The sequence below is a fragment of the Danio rerio genome, chromosome 4, assembly GCF_049306965.1.
Source record: "Danio rerio strain Tuebingen ecotype United States chromosome 4, GRCz12tu, whole genome shotgun sequence".
Classification (NCBI taxonomy): domain Eukaryota; kingdom Metazoa; phylum Chordata; class Actinopteri; order Cypriniformes; family Danionidae; genus Danio; species Danio rerio.
Window position 1 is genome coordinate 41718360 of NC_133179.1, and position 17068 is coordinate 41735427.

At 39.8% G+C, this 17068-nt stretch overlaps 1 protein-coding gene and 1 long non-coding RNA gene across 3 annotated transcripts in view; one reads left to right on the forward strand and one right to left on the reverse strand.

The window, feature by feature from the left end:
- The window catches only part of LOC108183675 (NACHT, LRR and PYD domains-containing protein 3), a 34847-nt gene extending 19952 nt beyond the window's left edge, over positions 1–14895 (forward strand). Inside the window, exons 6-12 of one of the 2 annotated variants that reach the window (XM_068219912.2) lie at positions 40–1816; positions 7703–7876; positions 7997–8170; positions 8280–8453; positions 10764–10937; positions 11765–11811; positions 12828–14895. In XM_068219912.2, coding sequence (XP_068076013.1) covers positions 40–1816; positions 7703–7876; positions 7997–8170; positions 8280–8453; positions 10764–10937; positions 11765–11811; positions 12828–13354 — 3047 coding nt within the window. In that variant the 3' untranslated portion in view covers positions 13355–14895. The remainder of the gene's footprint in view (positions 1–39; positions 1817–7702; positions 7877–7996; positions 8171–8279; positions 8454–10763; positions 10938–11764; positions 11812–12827) is intronic. The other variant, XM_073947356.1, reaches the window with a different exon arrangement.
- LOC141381739 (uncharacterized) lies at positions 5104–6401 on the reverse strand. Its single transcript, XR_012402389.1, has 3 exons — positions 6177–6401; positions 5971–6094; positions 5104–5881 (listed from the first exon to the last, which is right to left on the reverse strand). It is a non-coding gene; the product is annotated as an uncharacterized lncRNA (long non-coding RNA).
- Positions 14896–17068: the final 2173 nt, after the last annotated feature.

Below are 17068 nucleotides of genomic sequence, written 5' to 3' on the forward strand. Positions count from 1 at the left end.
CAAGACTAAACCTATCAGTTTCTTTGCTCCTGTGTTTAGGCGAGCTGTTCTTCATTAATCACTTTAAATGTAGCCTGAAGAAGAAATATCAAAGTGTGTTTGAAGGAATTGCTCAGCAAGGAGCCTCCACACTTCTGAATAACATCTACACAGATGTCTACATCACTCAGGGTGCGAGTGAACAGGTCAACACTGAACATGAGATCAGACAGATTGAAGCTGCTTCCAGACGTCATCAGTCACTAGAGATACAGGTTAAATGCAAACATTTGTTTAAAGCAGCTGAACAAGACGAGCAGATCAGAACTGTCCTGACAAAAGGAGTTGCTGGCATCGGGAAATCAGTCTCTGTGCAAAAGTTTGTTCTGGATTGGGCTGAAGGAAAAGAAAATCAAGACATCAGCTTCATATTTCCTCTTCCATTCAGAGAGATGAACTTAAAGGAGAAAGAAAGACAAAGTTTAAAAGACCTCATAACTCAGTTTTTCCCAGAGACTAAAGGACTGAACCTTACACGAAGCACACGATTCAAAGTCCTGTTCATCCTTGATGGATTGGATGAATGTCGTCTTCCTCTAAACTTTGCTGGTAATGAGACGTGTCGTGATGTATCTTCAGCAGTCTCTCTGGATGTCCTCCTGACGAACCTCATCAAGGGAAATCTGCTTCCTTCTGCTCTCATCTGGATCACCAGCAGACCAGCAGCTGCCAGTAAGATTCCTGCTGACTGTATCGACCGGCTGACAGAGATACGAGGATTCAATGATGCCCAAAAGGAGGAGTACTTCAGAAAGAGACTCACAGATCAGAATCAGGCCACAGAAATCATTGATCACATTAAACAGTCAAAGAGTCTCTTTATTATGTGCCACATCCCAGTCTTCTGCTGGATTTCAGCCACTGTCCTCCAGAACATACTGAAACTGAAACACAGGGCTCATGCTGAAACACTGCAGGAATCTTCCAAGACTCTGACACAGATGTACACACACTTTCTCCGCTTTCAGATCCAGCAGAGCAGAAGAAAGTATGATGGAGAAAACACAGCAGATGTCTCCTGGGATCCAAAGCTCATCCTTTCACTGGGGAAACTGGCCTTCCAGCAGCTGGAAAGAAACAATGTGATCTTCTATGAGAGCGATCTGAAAGACTGTGGCATTGACGTCTATAAGGCATCGGTGTACTCAGGCATGTGTACCCAGATCTTTAAGGAGGAGACGGGAATCATTCTTGGTACCATGTACTGCTTTCTTCACTTGAGCATTCAGGAGTTCATTGCAGCCCTTTATCAACATCTGATTCTAGACAGAGACAAGAAGCATGGATTGTTTTTACAGATAAGCAAAAATAAAGTCATGACAGATTTCCTGAAGACTGCAGTGGACAAGGCTCTGGAAAGTGAGAATGGACATCTGGATCTTTACCTTCGCTTCCTTCTCGGTCTGTCTCTCCAGTGTAATCACCAACTCTTACGAGGCCTGTTGACACAGCAGGATGACAGAGACCAGAGCAAAGAGGAAATAATTGCCTACATCAAGCAGAAACTTGAAGGGAATCTGTCTCCAGAGAGATCCATCAATCTGTTCTACTGTCTGAATGAACTGAACGACCAAACTCTGCTGAAAGAGATTCAGTCTCACCTCAGTAGAGGACGTCTGTCATCTGCTCGCCTTTCACCTGCCCAGTGGTCTGCTCTGGTCTTTGTGTTGTTGACCTCAGAGGAGGAGCTGGAGGAGTTTGAGCTTCAGAAATTCCAGAGATCAGACGAGTGTCTCATCAGACTATCAGCAGTCATCAAAACCTCCAAAAGAGCTCTGTAAGTCAACGTCCTTCTTTAATCTAAGAAGTAGACATTTCCTGAATTTAAATAATACAGTATATTATGTTATTGGTCATGAGATTTAGGTCATGACCGAAAGGACAAGATTTTGGATACAAGCAGCCAAAATGAGTTTGCTTCGCAGGGTTGCAGAGCGCACCCTTATAGACAGGGTCTGGAGCTCTGCCATATGGGAGGAGCTCAGAGTAGAGCCACTGCTCCTCCACATCGACAATTCAATTCATCTTTATTTCTATAGCACTTTAACAATGTAGATTGCGTCAAAGCAGCTTTACATAGAAGATCATAGTACATTGAAACAGTGTCAGTTCAGTTTTGTGTTGAAGTTCAGTTCAGTTCAGTGTGGTTTACTTTTCACTGCTGAGAGTTCAAACACTGAAGAGCAGAAGTCAACTGAGAGGCTTGGGCATCTGTCCCACCGGGAGGAGGTTTCGGCGAAGACCCAGGACACGCTGGAGGGACTATGTCTCTTAGCTGGCCTGGGAATGCCTCAGGATCCACCCGGAGGAGCTGGTGCAAGTGTTTGGGGAGAGGAAAGTCTAGGGTTCTCTCCTAAGACTGCTGCCCCTACGACCCGGCCATGGATAAGCGGATGAAAATAAGAAATGACATGACATCATGTTAATGAACATGAACAATATTGATATCAACTAAACTTCAAAATACATTAATAATTGTTCATTATGTAATGTTTTAGTGCTTTTTAAATAACATTCAGATTCATGTTTTGGCAGTGGTTGTTAAAGGGATAGTTTACCCAAAAAGTGAATTTACTAATTCTTACTCACTCTTTATGTATGTAAACCTTTCTAAAACTTTGTTTTCTCCTGTTGAACATAAAAGAAGATAATTTGAAGAAAGCTGAAACCTGTAACCATTGACTTACACACCAGTTGTTTTTCCTACCATGTAGGTCAATAGCTAATGGTGTTTAGCTGTCATAAAAAGACATTGGGAAGATTGCCAAGGCAGGGACTACTGGACAGTAAACCAGGGCAGATCCTGTGGATCAGGGCTTTTATCTCAAAGGTTTTAGAGAGGATTGTGTCTGTACAGCTGAATGATTTCATGTTTAATAATGTTTTTGATAAATATCAGTCAGTTTAGAGTTGGTCATAGCACAGAGTCCACTCTATAGTGGGTTTTTTAATGATGTCCTGCTGGAGGTTGGTTCAGGTAGCCTTGTTCTTCTTCTATTATTGGATCTCACTGCTGCTTTTGATACAGTGGATCATGACATCCTCATTGATCATCTTAGAAAACACGCTGGTATCCAGGGTCTAGCCTTGAACTGGTTCTCTTCATATCTGAAGTATAGAACTACAACAGTCAGTTTGGGCAACTCTTGTTCTTGTCATTCAGTTAATGTGTGGGGGTTCTGCAGGGCTCGATATTGGGTCCAGTTTTGTTTTCCCTTTCCTTATTTCCATTGGGAATTTTTTTGAAAAGCATGGCATAAATTGCCATCTATATGCTGCTGACTCTCAAATCTACTTCCCCAAAAGATCTGAGGATCAATCCTCCCTTCAGGCTTTGTTAAATTGTTTGGCTGATATGAGAGATTGGAGAACTCAGCTGCCAGGCTTTTAACAGGCACAGAAAAGGAGAGCACATTACACCTGTACTGTTTTTTCTACACTGGCTGCCAATTCAGTACAAAGTACTGCTCTATGTTTTTAAATCCCTCCATGGCCCCTGAGTATATTTCTGAGCTAATTAATATACACCAACCCGTGAGATCTCTTCACACTAAGGATCGACTCTATTTGCAAGTTTCTCGATCACGCTTGATATGTGGAGGTGATAGAGCTTTTTCAGTAGCAGCTTTAAGACTTTGAGCCGATCTTCCACTCTCCTTAAGAACTTCTCCAACTCTTGAGTCTTTTCAGAGGTCAATGAAACACTTATTTTCTTCAGCTTTTACTCGTGTGTTGTGAGCAGATGTATTTGGTTTCTTGTATGTTTGCTTGTATTCTGTGGTTTATGTACAGCACTTTGGTAGCCATTGTGGTTGATTAAAAGTGCTCTAGAAATTAATTGAGTTGATCAGAATAAACAGCAGGAGCACAGAGCTATAGTGGAGCTAGTGAAACCCTCCATGATGATGCGAGCCCACCTTTCTGGAGGTTTCAAACACCTCTAGACTGCCTGGATGTCCTTAAAGGGGGGTCTAGAGTGTGTTTTTAAGGCTTGGTTGTGTTGATAGAATGCAATGCGATGTGTGCTCATGCTTCACTTGTAGAAAATCAGCTTATTTTTCATATATCTGAGTTTGACTATATACAGCTACTCAGCTAACATGAAGAACAATGTCATATGTCTTAGTTCCTCTGAAAGGCCCGTCCTCAAGAGGCTCTGATTGGTCAGCTAATGTATTGTGCTGTGATTTGCAGATCGGCTCCACGTCACCAGGAAAAGTGTCACGGCTCTACAAGCACGCACTTTTGCACTGTGTAAATCCTATCACTCAGAGTAGCTGTTAGCCGTATCAGTGTGAGCCTGAATGAGACAGAAAATTACACAGAGGACACAGCTGAAGCTCACGCCAGCTCTCTAAAATATCATCTGACAAGAATCTGTCACACATATTCAGAATAAGCATGTGTAAGTCATATGAAACATTCTCATATCTTTAGAGTGTTAGTTATCTGAGATGTGGAAGGCAGGGAAAGCGTCCGCATAGAGAGACTCTGCATTTTTTTGCACTGAATTTTTAGCTGAATTGTTAGCAGTGCCAAACAGCATTTCCCGTTGTTGACATCCTTGTTTATGTCCTCGCTACAAGATACCGTTAGCGCTAGAAACTGTGTCCTATGTACTAGAGAAGATTGAAACTGCTGTACTTGAGACAACTGAAATGGTGGACATGGCTGTGTGGCAGGAGGCAATATGGGGGGGGGGGGGGGGGGGGGGGGGGGAAGAGTAGGGATTGACAATTTATCCACAAAGCAAATCCGACTACGCCACCTGAGAGGTTTTCTCCCAGGAAATAGAAATTGGCTTAAACCTTACTCTTAGGCCACACAGGTTCAGTTCTCATATGGATAGGCAAGAGACGTGGGTATAGTATAAAAGTACAAAATTTATTTTCAGAATTTGTGGCAGATTAAAATGGTCACATTACATTCTCTGAACATTTTGCCAGCACCTCCCTCCAACACAACTGCAGTAAAATAAAATAAAAAAAGAAAACAACAACGTTATTACAAAGTAAATATGAAAATGAAATTAACCGGGGAAATAAATTGAATAAACTAACTTACAGGGCTGAGGTCACACATGGGGGGGGGGGAATCACCAGTGCTCCGTTGTGTTCAAAAAGCACACTTCCACACACACACACCACACTAGATCCACACACTCCACACTTCCCAAACCGTCCACAGCAAAAATGTCAAGTGCAGTGACACCACCACCACCTCAAGATCCTGCACCCATGGGACCTCAGTTCCTGCAAGGAAAATCAAAATCAATATACGGGATAAATTATACAAGAGTAAAACAAACAACAAACCAAACACAAGAAAAGAAAAACCAAATACAGCTTCTGTAGTTTCGCTATAGAAAAGCAAGATTCACACAGAACACAAAACTCACTCTTTTGCACACCGAATCACACAACCAAACAGAACAAAAATCACAAATTATATAACAGTAGCAATAGGAGATAGTAGTAGCAGGTCGTAGTAACAACAGCAATAAATAGAGCAGGTAACAGTTAGTCGTAGCAGTTAGCAGTAACTGCAACAGTAGAGTAGCAGCAAGCAGATAGTTAGCGGATAGCAGTAGCAGCTAGTAGTAACTGCAGCAGTAAATGTAGCAGCAGCAGATAGTAGTAGCGGGTAGCAGTAGCAGCTAGTAGTAACTGCAGCAGTAAATGTAGCAGCAGCAGATAGTAGAAGCAGGCAGCAGTAGTAAACAACAGGAGTAGTTCTTTCCCCTAGAGATCTCAGGATAGCAGAATCTTTCAAACACAACCGGAGTAATGTTACAGATGCTAGATCTTTATTTATAAATCGCCCAGGACAGAGAGGGAGAATCCTACAAGAGATATGCACATGCAAAAACGGTTACTGTTTGCAAAATCACACGCTAGCATTCCCCTTTAAATCTCTACATAAGAAACTTACCAAGCCGGGAGTAGTACACTCATGTATTACGAATTAGTCATCTCCATTTATGCTACAAGCGAGCTGAATGGGTGGCAGTCATTAACTCCATGGCAACCAACAGGAAAACCAACGAAAAACCAGGCTAAAAATGAAACCACGATGATTAATCCAAACGTTAATCGAAAGAGAGAGAGAGAGAGAGAGACACACAACCGCTAACATACCTGAAACAGATGTCAACAAACGCGGAACAAGAAAGGCGGGGCTGGAGGTGACACATCACCTAACACAGCCAACCGGCTCTAAAATAGGCAGCACTGGCCCCTGATTGGTTGTTATCAACATCAATCACTACCACTTATCCTATACACGGTCACAGCTGGATAAGGCTGAGAAACTGCAGGCAAGATTACAGGGCAGACAGTCCTGATCACTGACATGGAGGAATCTTTAGAAACAAAAACACACAAGCAGCAAACTACAATGAATATATTTATATATATCTTCTTTATTTCTGTCACATATGCATCTTTCACTTTATTCTGAAAAATGCTTTGAGATGCAACTTTTAAGATGCTACAGAAGATTATTGTCATTAGTTTGTTTGTTAAATAATAATAAATTATTTCAAAAATTCCTGTTTTGCAGTGTTAGGTGTTACATAAAGAGTTGGGCTATTGGAACATCTGAATGAAGCCATTTGTGTTTTATAGTGTTACGGTTATTTTAAGATGGAAACGCTAGGGTTAAAACAACATTTAAAAACTTATGACTCTTTATGAATGGTGGCGGCAATGGAGCAGACAAACAACCAAATTATGTTAAAATAAGTGTTTATTTTACAAAGTGGAAAAAAAGATAAAGTATATACAAAATAAAGAAAACAAGAATAAATGGTTGTAATAAAGGGGAGGAGGAACAAAAGTGGCGCCAAAGAAAAGAAAATAATATAACAAAACACAACTCTAACTAGAACCCACAATCTCTATACTATCTAATAAAAGAAAGAGAAAGAAAAGTTTTCACGCCCTATCTAAACTACACTTCTAAACACAAACGTAAACAAAACTCACAATTAGTGGCGCACACTTCTAAACTAGTGTGTATAATACATTGGTATCTCCTACGTGTAGCAACATGTAGGTCACGTGACATCTACCCTGTTCCTCGAATCCCACTGATGTCGTATATCTGGTAATCAGAGAGAAAACACAATTAGAACACTTTTAAAGATCGATTTCAGCACAAATGATTATAACACACATAACACAAGAAACTGTCACATAATCCAGCCATCCAGCAAAACACACAGTCAACCAACATAGCAAACACACAACAGTGAGCAAGCAAAAAGCAAGCTAGCTTTCGACTGCACCGGCTTCCTTTAAAAGTGGGGAAGTCTGCTTGTGATTGGACAATGATGATGTCATCGCAAATGGTAATGATGACTGGCATCTAGCTTGGCCAATAGGCAGATGAGCTGGGCGGACCTAAAGAAAATGATAGGTAGAGAAGGAGGGAGAGAGAAAAAAAATACAAACAAACACAGGCACAGATACTGAGCCGTAACAATATTTTACACAGGCACAGATACTGAGCCGTAACAATAGACATAAATACTATTTAAAGCTAAAATCAGCAGATGTGCTCACTAATTAGTGAAGTTAAACCAGTCACTACAGTCAGATGTGCTTCAGACTATCAAACACACCAGATTAACACATACATATTGTGTTTGTCCTCTACACAGGCTACAGTGCTGTAAACTTACTGTTCGGTCCTGTGAGAGTTTGTCTTCAGTTCTACAATCCTCAAACTGTGTGCTGAGAGAGCTGGACCTGAGTAACAATGACCTGCAGGATTCAGGAGTGAAGAAGCTCTCTGATGGACTGAAGAGTCAACACTGTAAACTAGAAACACTGAGGTCTGAGTTTAAACACCTGATTGATTGATTGATTGATTGATTGATTGATTTTTTGTTTTGTTACATCAGACAGATCACATTAACAGTGTGTTTTTAGTAATGTGTGTTCTTCTTTCTCAGATTGATGACGTGTAAACTCACTGCCGATTCTTGTGAGAGTTTGTCTTCAGCTCTACAATCCTCAAACTGTGTGCTGAGAGAGCTGGACCTGAGTAACAATGACCTGCCGGATTCAGGAGTGAAGCTTCTCTCTGATGGACTGAAGAGTCAACACTGTACACTGGAGACACTGAGGTCTGAGTTTAAACACCTGCTTGATTGATTGATTGATTGATTTTTTGTTTTGTTTTGACTGATCACATTAACAGTGTGGTTTTTAGTAATGTGTGTTCTTCTTTCTCAGATTGGCCACGTGTAATCTCACTGTTCAGTGTTGTGAGAGTTTGTCTTCAGCTCTAAAATCCTCGAACTGTGTGCTGAGAGAGCTGGACCTGAGTAACAATGACCTGCAGGATTCAGGAGTGAAGCTTCTCTCTGATGGACTGAAGAGTCAACACTGTAAACTGGACACACTGAGGTAAATGATTCTCCACTCTACAATAACTACAGTCAGACAGTTTCATATTAGAGCTCTTCATGCTTGAACATGTTGACTCTGGGTGATACTAAACCCCAGATAACAGGAATTATAGTTTATCAGTAATTGTGTTTCACACTGCTCATACTATACCTGTAGTTAACCCTCAGGAGTCTGAGGTGATTTTGGGACCCCTGAGATGTTTTGACATGCCCTGATTCAGCTACTTATTACTCAGAACTGTGTTTCATTTGTGTTCAGCACAAACTGAGCTACAATAATATGTGAGAAATATTGATGTACATGCTTGTGTTTTTTTTTCTAAATAAATATTATGTGTGGTTAGTAGGTTTTGGAGAAACAAATGTAGCTGAAATAAGATCCATAAACCAGACTGAATGTGCCTGAAGCGTTTAGAGTAAGCAGTCTTGTAGACTAGAATATTTACTGCACAATTATGTGAAAATTATCCTGTTCTCTCATTCAGAGAAAACATTACAATGATCTACATATTGTTAAGGTTGTTTTGGGTGATCTCAGCTGTATGTGTGAGTGACAATGCTCATGAATAATTCACACCTGAGAGACAACAGACACTCCCCCACTCCCCCACAGTGTACAGCAATGTCCATCTGCAGAAGCTAGCCCAAACTCAATGCTTGTTGTATTACTGCTGTTTGACCATGTAAACACTCTGGGTGAACAATATACAGTGCTCAGCATATATAAGTACACCCCTCACTGATCTCTCTTTTACATTCATATTTTAATAGGAAGCTCTAAAGTATTATATTTGTGCATATACAATAGATTAGCCAAATCTGGAGCTCATCTAACAAAATAACTTATGATAACGGTCCAAAAACAAATACAACCAAATCTATGTGTTATAGAAAAATATTAAATACAAATTTAAAAATCAAGAGAAGCAAAACATTTACAGATTTAGTGTAAAAACTAGCACCCTCAAATGTATGTGTTATAGAAAAAATATTAAATACAAATAAAAAAAGAGGAAAAATTAAGAGAAGCAAAACAATGGAAAGATTCAGCTGAAATTTTGTAGGGTTTTTGCAATATTTAGCTTGAATTTAATTGTATTATCTTTCAATTTTGAAATGTGTTTGCTGACTTAAATATGATTGTCATAAATAAATCTGTTTAATAAATGTGTTCTGTTTAAATGCAGCAGAATACACTGCCTATATTGACTGAGAAATGGAGGAAAGTCTTGGTTTTCAGAATGGGCTGTCCTCCATTATGCTGAGCGCTGTATGTGACTTATACAGCCGCACATATAATATATATTTGAAATGGTGTAAAACGTGTTCGCCAAACTCTCTTGTGCATTAATCCAGCATTTAATAATCATTTCAGAATGAGTCTGAGACACTGAAGTAGAGGAATGACAAACGCTTTAAACACAAGAATAAATCAGATTTAAACATGAAAAACAATTAATGTAAATCTAAATCATATTTAAAGACCTTTAATATAGATTTCACTAATAGTTGCAGTCTTAGTTCACTGTTTGAAAACTTTACCAGGTTGTGTTATACCAGTGGTAATCCAGTTTCAGAGCAGAACAGTGGATCTGGAGGTGTGAAAGCAGCAGAGTTAAACGCTAAAGTGAAGCTGTTTTGTGTCCTGCTGAAGGTTTGAGCTGCTCTCATATTTGTGCAGTTTCAGTTTCTTGAAAACAAATAAAAGTCTCATGATAAAGTGTGTGAAATAATCCTGATTACTCGCTCATCTAAAACAATATCTGGTAAAGGCTGAATGTGAAGGAGAGTCAGCAGTCATGAATATTGATCAGGTGTTTCTCTCCTGACAGAATAAAAGTCCCCTAATGGAGCATCAGTGTGAATGTGACTGTGGATCAGGTGATGAACACATGAAGAGAGCGGCTTTGTGTTTGTCTGAGCTCATTTAGTTTTAGTCCACAACAGAATCACAATATAAATGATGAAATCAGCTCATTTCCTGTTGTGTTTTATACATGACTTTAAGATGATCTTCTGAGCTCAAGTGTGTCTTCTTTCTCCTCACAGCAGACTTTACAGCTTGATGTGGTGTATTATGAACAATGTCTTTGCTCTGTACACTTCTACAGATGATGTCGAGTCCTTGTTGAGTGTGTGAGTGTGTGTGTTTGCTGATGCGAGGGCTCGATCAATAAGGAGAGCTGATCAGGATGTGTGTGTTCATCACTGCTGTTGACATGAGCAGAAACAGCAGTCAGCATCTTCACAACACAAAGAGATGTGTGATTGTCCAACTGTGTGATGTGGACTATTGCTGTGTTTGTAGATTGTCTGGCTGTATGGTGACAGAGGAAGGCTGTGGTTTTCTGTCTTCAGCTCTGACTTCAAACCCCTCACACCTGAGAGAGCTGGATCTGAGCTACAATCATCCAGGAGATTCAGGAGTCAAGCTGCTCTCTGAACAACTGGAGGATCCAAACTACACACTGGACAAACTCAAGTATGTGGAGCAGCACTGGCCTTGTGCTTTTACACTGAATGGCTTTAAAAAGACACTAGAAAGCTCTTTTGTGATCAGCTTCAGTTTTCTGTGAGGGTTATGGGGTGAGGACAGACAGAAGATACAGCTTGTAGAGTATTCCAGTCATGTCTATGAAGAGCAAATCATTGAGTGTGAAATGAATCTCCTCTGTAAATGTTGGAGTGTATTGGCTCAGTTACAGTGACATTAAGCGGGACACACTGTACAGTTTCAGCATTTGAGCTGAGCAGAGAAACTTCTTCCTCCATTTCTGCTGAAGAATCCTACAATATCAGGTCAGGAATAGGGTTGGGGATTGAAGATGGATTCAGATTCTGGAATCAGACACTTGGATTAATGTTCAGACTCTTGTTCTAAAATCAACATCTGGAGTCCTCTTCTCTGTGCACACATGTGTATTTTTCACTTGCTAATCTGTCAGGAACTTGGGCGCTGGCGTGCAGCTTTAATAATCTGAACATAGTTTAGAGATGGACTGCAACATGTGCTCAAATGCTGCATGTGCTAAAGAACGATGGCAAAGCTAAGTGTGATCACTGTAAGAAATGAATGTTGCAGCAGGGTGTCTCCATCAACATGAGCAGTATCTGCGCTCGCTTCACCAACAGCAGAGGAAAAGAACTCACTGTGTTACATTCATTGTGCATCCCGGCTCAACCAACAAGTGTTGTGTGTTTTAGCTCAAGAGTTTGGAGCGTGTAGCTGAGCAGCTCAGTGCTAGCTTTAGCTTATTAGCTGAGGGGGAAACTAAACAGCTCATTCTCTCCATCTGTGTGTGTTTACAGTCTGGATCATGGAGGACACACGAGGATTACAGCAGGACCACGCAAATGTAGGACTACACACACACACGCACACATTCTCTCTCTCTTACACACACACACACTCACATACACACACACATGCACACACACACACACACACACTCTCACACATGCACACGCACACACACACATACACGCGCACACACACACACACGCTCACACATGCTCACAGCAGTGAACATGCACACAAACAAACACACACTCAAATAGACACATACACTCTCTCTCTCACACACACACACACACGCTCTCTCTCTCTTACACATAGATACAGACACGCTCTCCCACACTCACGCACACACATACATACACATGCGCAAACACACACATACACACACACAAGCTCTCTCTTTTACACACACTGTCTCTCTCTCACTCACACACACACAGACACACACACACAAACAGACAATCACACATGGGCACACACAGTCACATTTCACATTTTAGGTGCTTTATTGGCATGACAAATAACTGTACATTCGTATTGCCAAAGCAGTGCAGCGTCGCTGCGTACAGACAAGACAGTGCAAAAAGGACAGTAGTGCAAACAAATATGAACATAGAATATAATATAGAAATAAAGAAAAGAAATGTAAAAAAAAATAGATTAATAAAAATAACAATATATCAGTAAAACTAAAAATATTAATAAAAATAAAAATAGATTAATGGTAATTTGTGAAACAGGATAAAGGTAATGACAGTGATAAAAACAGTAAGTCCACGAGTAAAGAGTTCCAGTTGTGTGTTGGAGACAGTGGAGCGGATCATTGTGAGCGGATCACAGTCTCTCTCTCAAACACAGACACACGTATACACACACACACACACACACACATACTCTCTCACACACACACTTTCTCTCTCTCTCTCTCTCACTCTCTCTCACACGCACACTCTCTCTTTCTCTCTCCCACACACACACACACACACTTTCTCTCTCACACACACACTCTCTCTCTTTCTCTTTCACACACACACACACACCTGTGGTTATAAATGTGTGTGTTCTTGTGTTCAGATGTCTGTTTACTCACTCTGGATCCAAACACAGCAAACACTGAACTCAGACTGTCTGAGAAGAACAGAGAGGTGAAGAGTGTGAGAGTGAATCAGCCGTATCCTGATCATCCAGACAGATTTGAGGATCATCTTCAGGTGTTGTGCAGAGAGAGTGTGTGTGGACGCTGTTACTGGGAGATTAACTGGAGTGGAGATTATTATACGTGTATATCAGTGTCATATAAGAGCATCAGGAGGAAGGGAAGACGTGTTGAGTGTGAGTTTGGATTTAATGCTCAGTCCTGGAGTTTGCTCTGCTCTTCCTCCAGTTTCACATTCAGACACAATAACCGAGACACTGCTCTCCCAGTGAAGCCGCTCAGCAGGAGAATAGGAGTGTTTGTGGATCACAGTGCAGGAACTCTGATCTTCTACAACATCTATAGAGACACAATGAGCCTCATCCACTCAGTCCAGACCACATTCACTGAGCCGCTCTGCCCTGGGTTTGGGTTTAGTTCTGGATCATCAGTGAAACTGCGCTGAAGACTGACGAGAGATTTACCCAGAATCCTCTGCAGGAGAAGTCAGCAGCATTGTGTATGTGTGTGTGTGTGTGTGTGTAATAGAGAGAAAGAGTTTGTTTGTGTGTGTGTGTGAGACAGAATGTGTTTTGTTTGTGTGTGTGTGTGTGTGCCTGTCTGTGTGTGTGTGTGTAAGTAAGAGAGAGTGTGTGTTTTGTGTGTGTGTCAGAGAGAGAGAGAGAGAGAGAGACTGTGTGTGTGTGTGTAAGTGTGAGAGTGTCTGAGTGAGTGTGTGTGTGAGAGAGAGTGTGTGTGAGAGTGTGTACTTGCTTATGTCCAAAATGAGGACTTTCGCCAGAGTACACACCAGTAAAATGAGGCCCACCTTGACAAATGAGGACTTTTTCTTGATCCTCATTTGTCTGACCATATAGCAGTATTCAGCATGCTTCAAAATGGTGTCCTGGCTTAAAATCTCACTTGTCCTCAAAATACACTTTTACATCTAAGTGTACTTTTGTATCTAAGTGTGTATCCCCCCACCCCAAAAGTGTGCATAACACAGCGCCCTCTAGGAGAACTGCAATGACGCAATGATACACACTTTTAGGATCTGGCCAATCAGAAAGATACAAGGAGGATGTCACGCCCCCTATTGATCTGACGAATCAGAGGCGAAGTGCGAAATAATAAAGATGGCGGCAGCAAGGAACTATGGTTACTTCACAGAATAAAAGAGACAGTATAAATAAAATTGTACTTTATTTAGTATTTAAATGAAAATGACCAAACTGCGTCAAGAAAGCCTTATATTTGGTGTCCTTAAGCACGGTACTTTATTCTAGATTTAAATCGTACTGTTTCTGCGCAGATCGCGTTGTATCCCCGAGGGAACGGACAACACAGAAGTACAGTATGTAACTTAGTTTAGGCTGTACAGTAGCAGATCCGAGGAATACTGTGGCATAAAAGCGCGAAACGGCCCGCGAGAGCGACACGCAACAGAATCAAACGTTTTCCTGGTTTGTGTGTTCTTTGAACTGTCTGTCTGTCCTACACTGTCAGCGACCGCACCGCGCACCTTCCCCGCCCGCAGCTACGCTCCCTCCGGCTACAAAGAGCTCAGCTGCCCGGGAACGAAAGGAGGAGAGGAGCTCCGAGTCCAACCGGGAGGAAATTAGGCGGAATATTATATATATAATTTGATGTATATCCGTGTATAATAAATGGTATCATCACTTGTAAACTTTTTGTATACATGTTTAACTTTTTTTCCAGAGTTCTGTTTATCTAAATAACATGTTAATAAGTATTTGTTTAAGTTAAGAAAGCTAAAATGCCAGGTTTAAATCATTTATAAAGAATAAAAAGTGTATTGTTTATATTTCCTTTGCACTGAGATTTATATATATATTATAAATAGTATGAGTGAATTAAATTTCTTATTGAGTAATTTAATTACATTTTAGATAAAGATGAATATAATCAGTGATGGGAGTATAGTCCAAAATAATCAGTTAACTTACTGTAACGAAATCACAAAGTGAATATATATTTTTTCTAAAACTTAAAAAATGTAAAAATAAAATAAATAAAAAATACTTCAAGCCTGTTTATTTCATTCAAATGTAAACAATGAATTAAGACATTTGCCAGTTCTGTGTATAATATATAGTTAAATCACTTGGAAACTTTTTATATGTTCAACTTTTTCCAGAGTTCTGTTTGTTATCTAAATAACATGTTGATAATAAAGTATTTGTTTAAGTTAGGAAAGCTAAAAGGCCAGGTTTAAATTATATTTAAAGAATAAAAAGTGTTTGATTTATATTTCCTATGCACTGAGATTTATAGAGATTCTGATAGTATTGAGTGAAGTGATTACGTTTCTTCTTGAGTAAATTAATTACATTTTAGATATGGTAGAAAAGCAATTTACAGCCTTTTTTAACTGCTCAGACACTAAACGTGAAAACTGACACAGACTCACTGAAACTCTTCACTCTTACCTTATTAACACCAATTCTACAAAACTACAAGTCCATTGCTGTAGTGTATTTGTGGATATTTGTTTGTGTGTTTAGTTACTAGTTTCAAGAAATATTGATAAGTATTCTGGAAGAGCTGTAAATACAACTTTAATGTTGTAGTAATTCATTACTTTTTTTAAATCGTTTACCCAACACTGATAATAATAATGTATTAATACTACATGCATTTTATATTTTTCAGCCAAATTCTCAATGGAATAAAGCCATGGTCTTTCTGTAATAACTTAAGTTCAGGCAGTTTCAGACACTCTTTACACAAAAGTCTAAACAGATGTGTGCCCACTATAACAGATTTGAACTGTGATGCTCTTGTTACAAAACACCAAACAGAAAGAGTGTCAGTTTAAAAAAAAATAAAACACTTGGAATGATACGATAGCTGTATGAATGTGTGCCAGTTCTGTATTATTTTTTTCACAGGTGCATGTGCAAAATATGAGCCAGAATAGACACAGGTGTTACAAATTTAGATATGAACAATGGCGACAACCTGAAAAGAGGGAAGGAAAAGAAGGAGGAGAAGGAGGATGAAAGAGCCTGATCAGCCTGGTCAGAGGGTAGGCCTCAGACTGAGCTCTGTATGAAGACAGTCAGTCTCTCATTGACAGAAGTTTCAGTTGCCTTACTTTGCATTCACTGTTTCTATTAAACTTGTGCTTTTTGCATAATGAGAGTGCTGAATACACCGATATTGTGATTTCACCTAGTGGAACATGTTCTTGGATCAACATTTCACATGTGTGAAACTCTTCCTGGAAGGCTACAGGTCACAGTTCAGCTTTACTTCAATGAAACACCCCTGATCAAACTAATTGAGTCCTCCAGGCTTGTTTGAAACAGACATTATAATAGATAGCTAGATGCCCCATTAACAAGCCTTGATATCACTTTTATGAACTTGAAAAGTAGAACTTTATTATAACTAATTCAATGTTTGGTACAACAACTATACCGTTTTTCCATGAAGAGCTTTTACTGTGGGACAGCTATTTAGAGCCGTTTATACACTATATGCATTACAAAAAACTAAACTCATAACAAAATTAATTATGGGATGTCGATCTCTGCTCTGTCCACTTTTTTGATGTGGAAAATTCAACTCTACAGTTTAACAAAGTGACTTTTACTGATATTTCAGTATTTGAATAATAAAGTGTATAAGAAATAATATCTAGAGAAATATGTCTGTAAAATAACAGGAAATGTACTGGCAGCTTATTACAAGCTAGTTTAAATTGGATATACAACACCTACCCAGACAATAGATCACTTTAAACCAGGGGTGTCCAGACGTGGTTATGGAGGGCCATAATCCTGCCAGGAAGTTTCTTTTTTTGACACCATAAAATTATAATCAGTTAAGAAAATACACTGTTCTTATATTTTATATCAGGCAAAACAGCAGCTCCTCTGTTCAGTTGCCTCTGTTTATAGCGCAGTCATAACCGGATTAACCTCGTTGACTTATCGGAACAACAGACTGAAGCGGACCATGAGGCGTTTAGCTTTCTATTATAATGTCTATGGTTTGAAACCTAAAGGTTTGTTGAAGCAGGCTGGGAACTAAACTGTGCAGGGTTGTGGCCCTCCAGGAACTGAGTTTGACACCCTTGACCTGTTGAACCTGGAACAACATTTCTATTAGTCAATCAGATTGATGAATAAGTTCACATTTTATGTTAAGG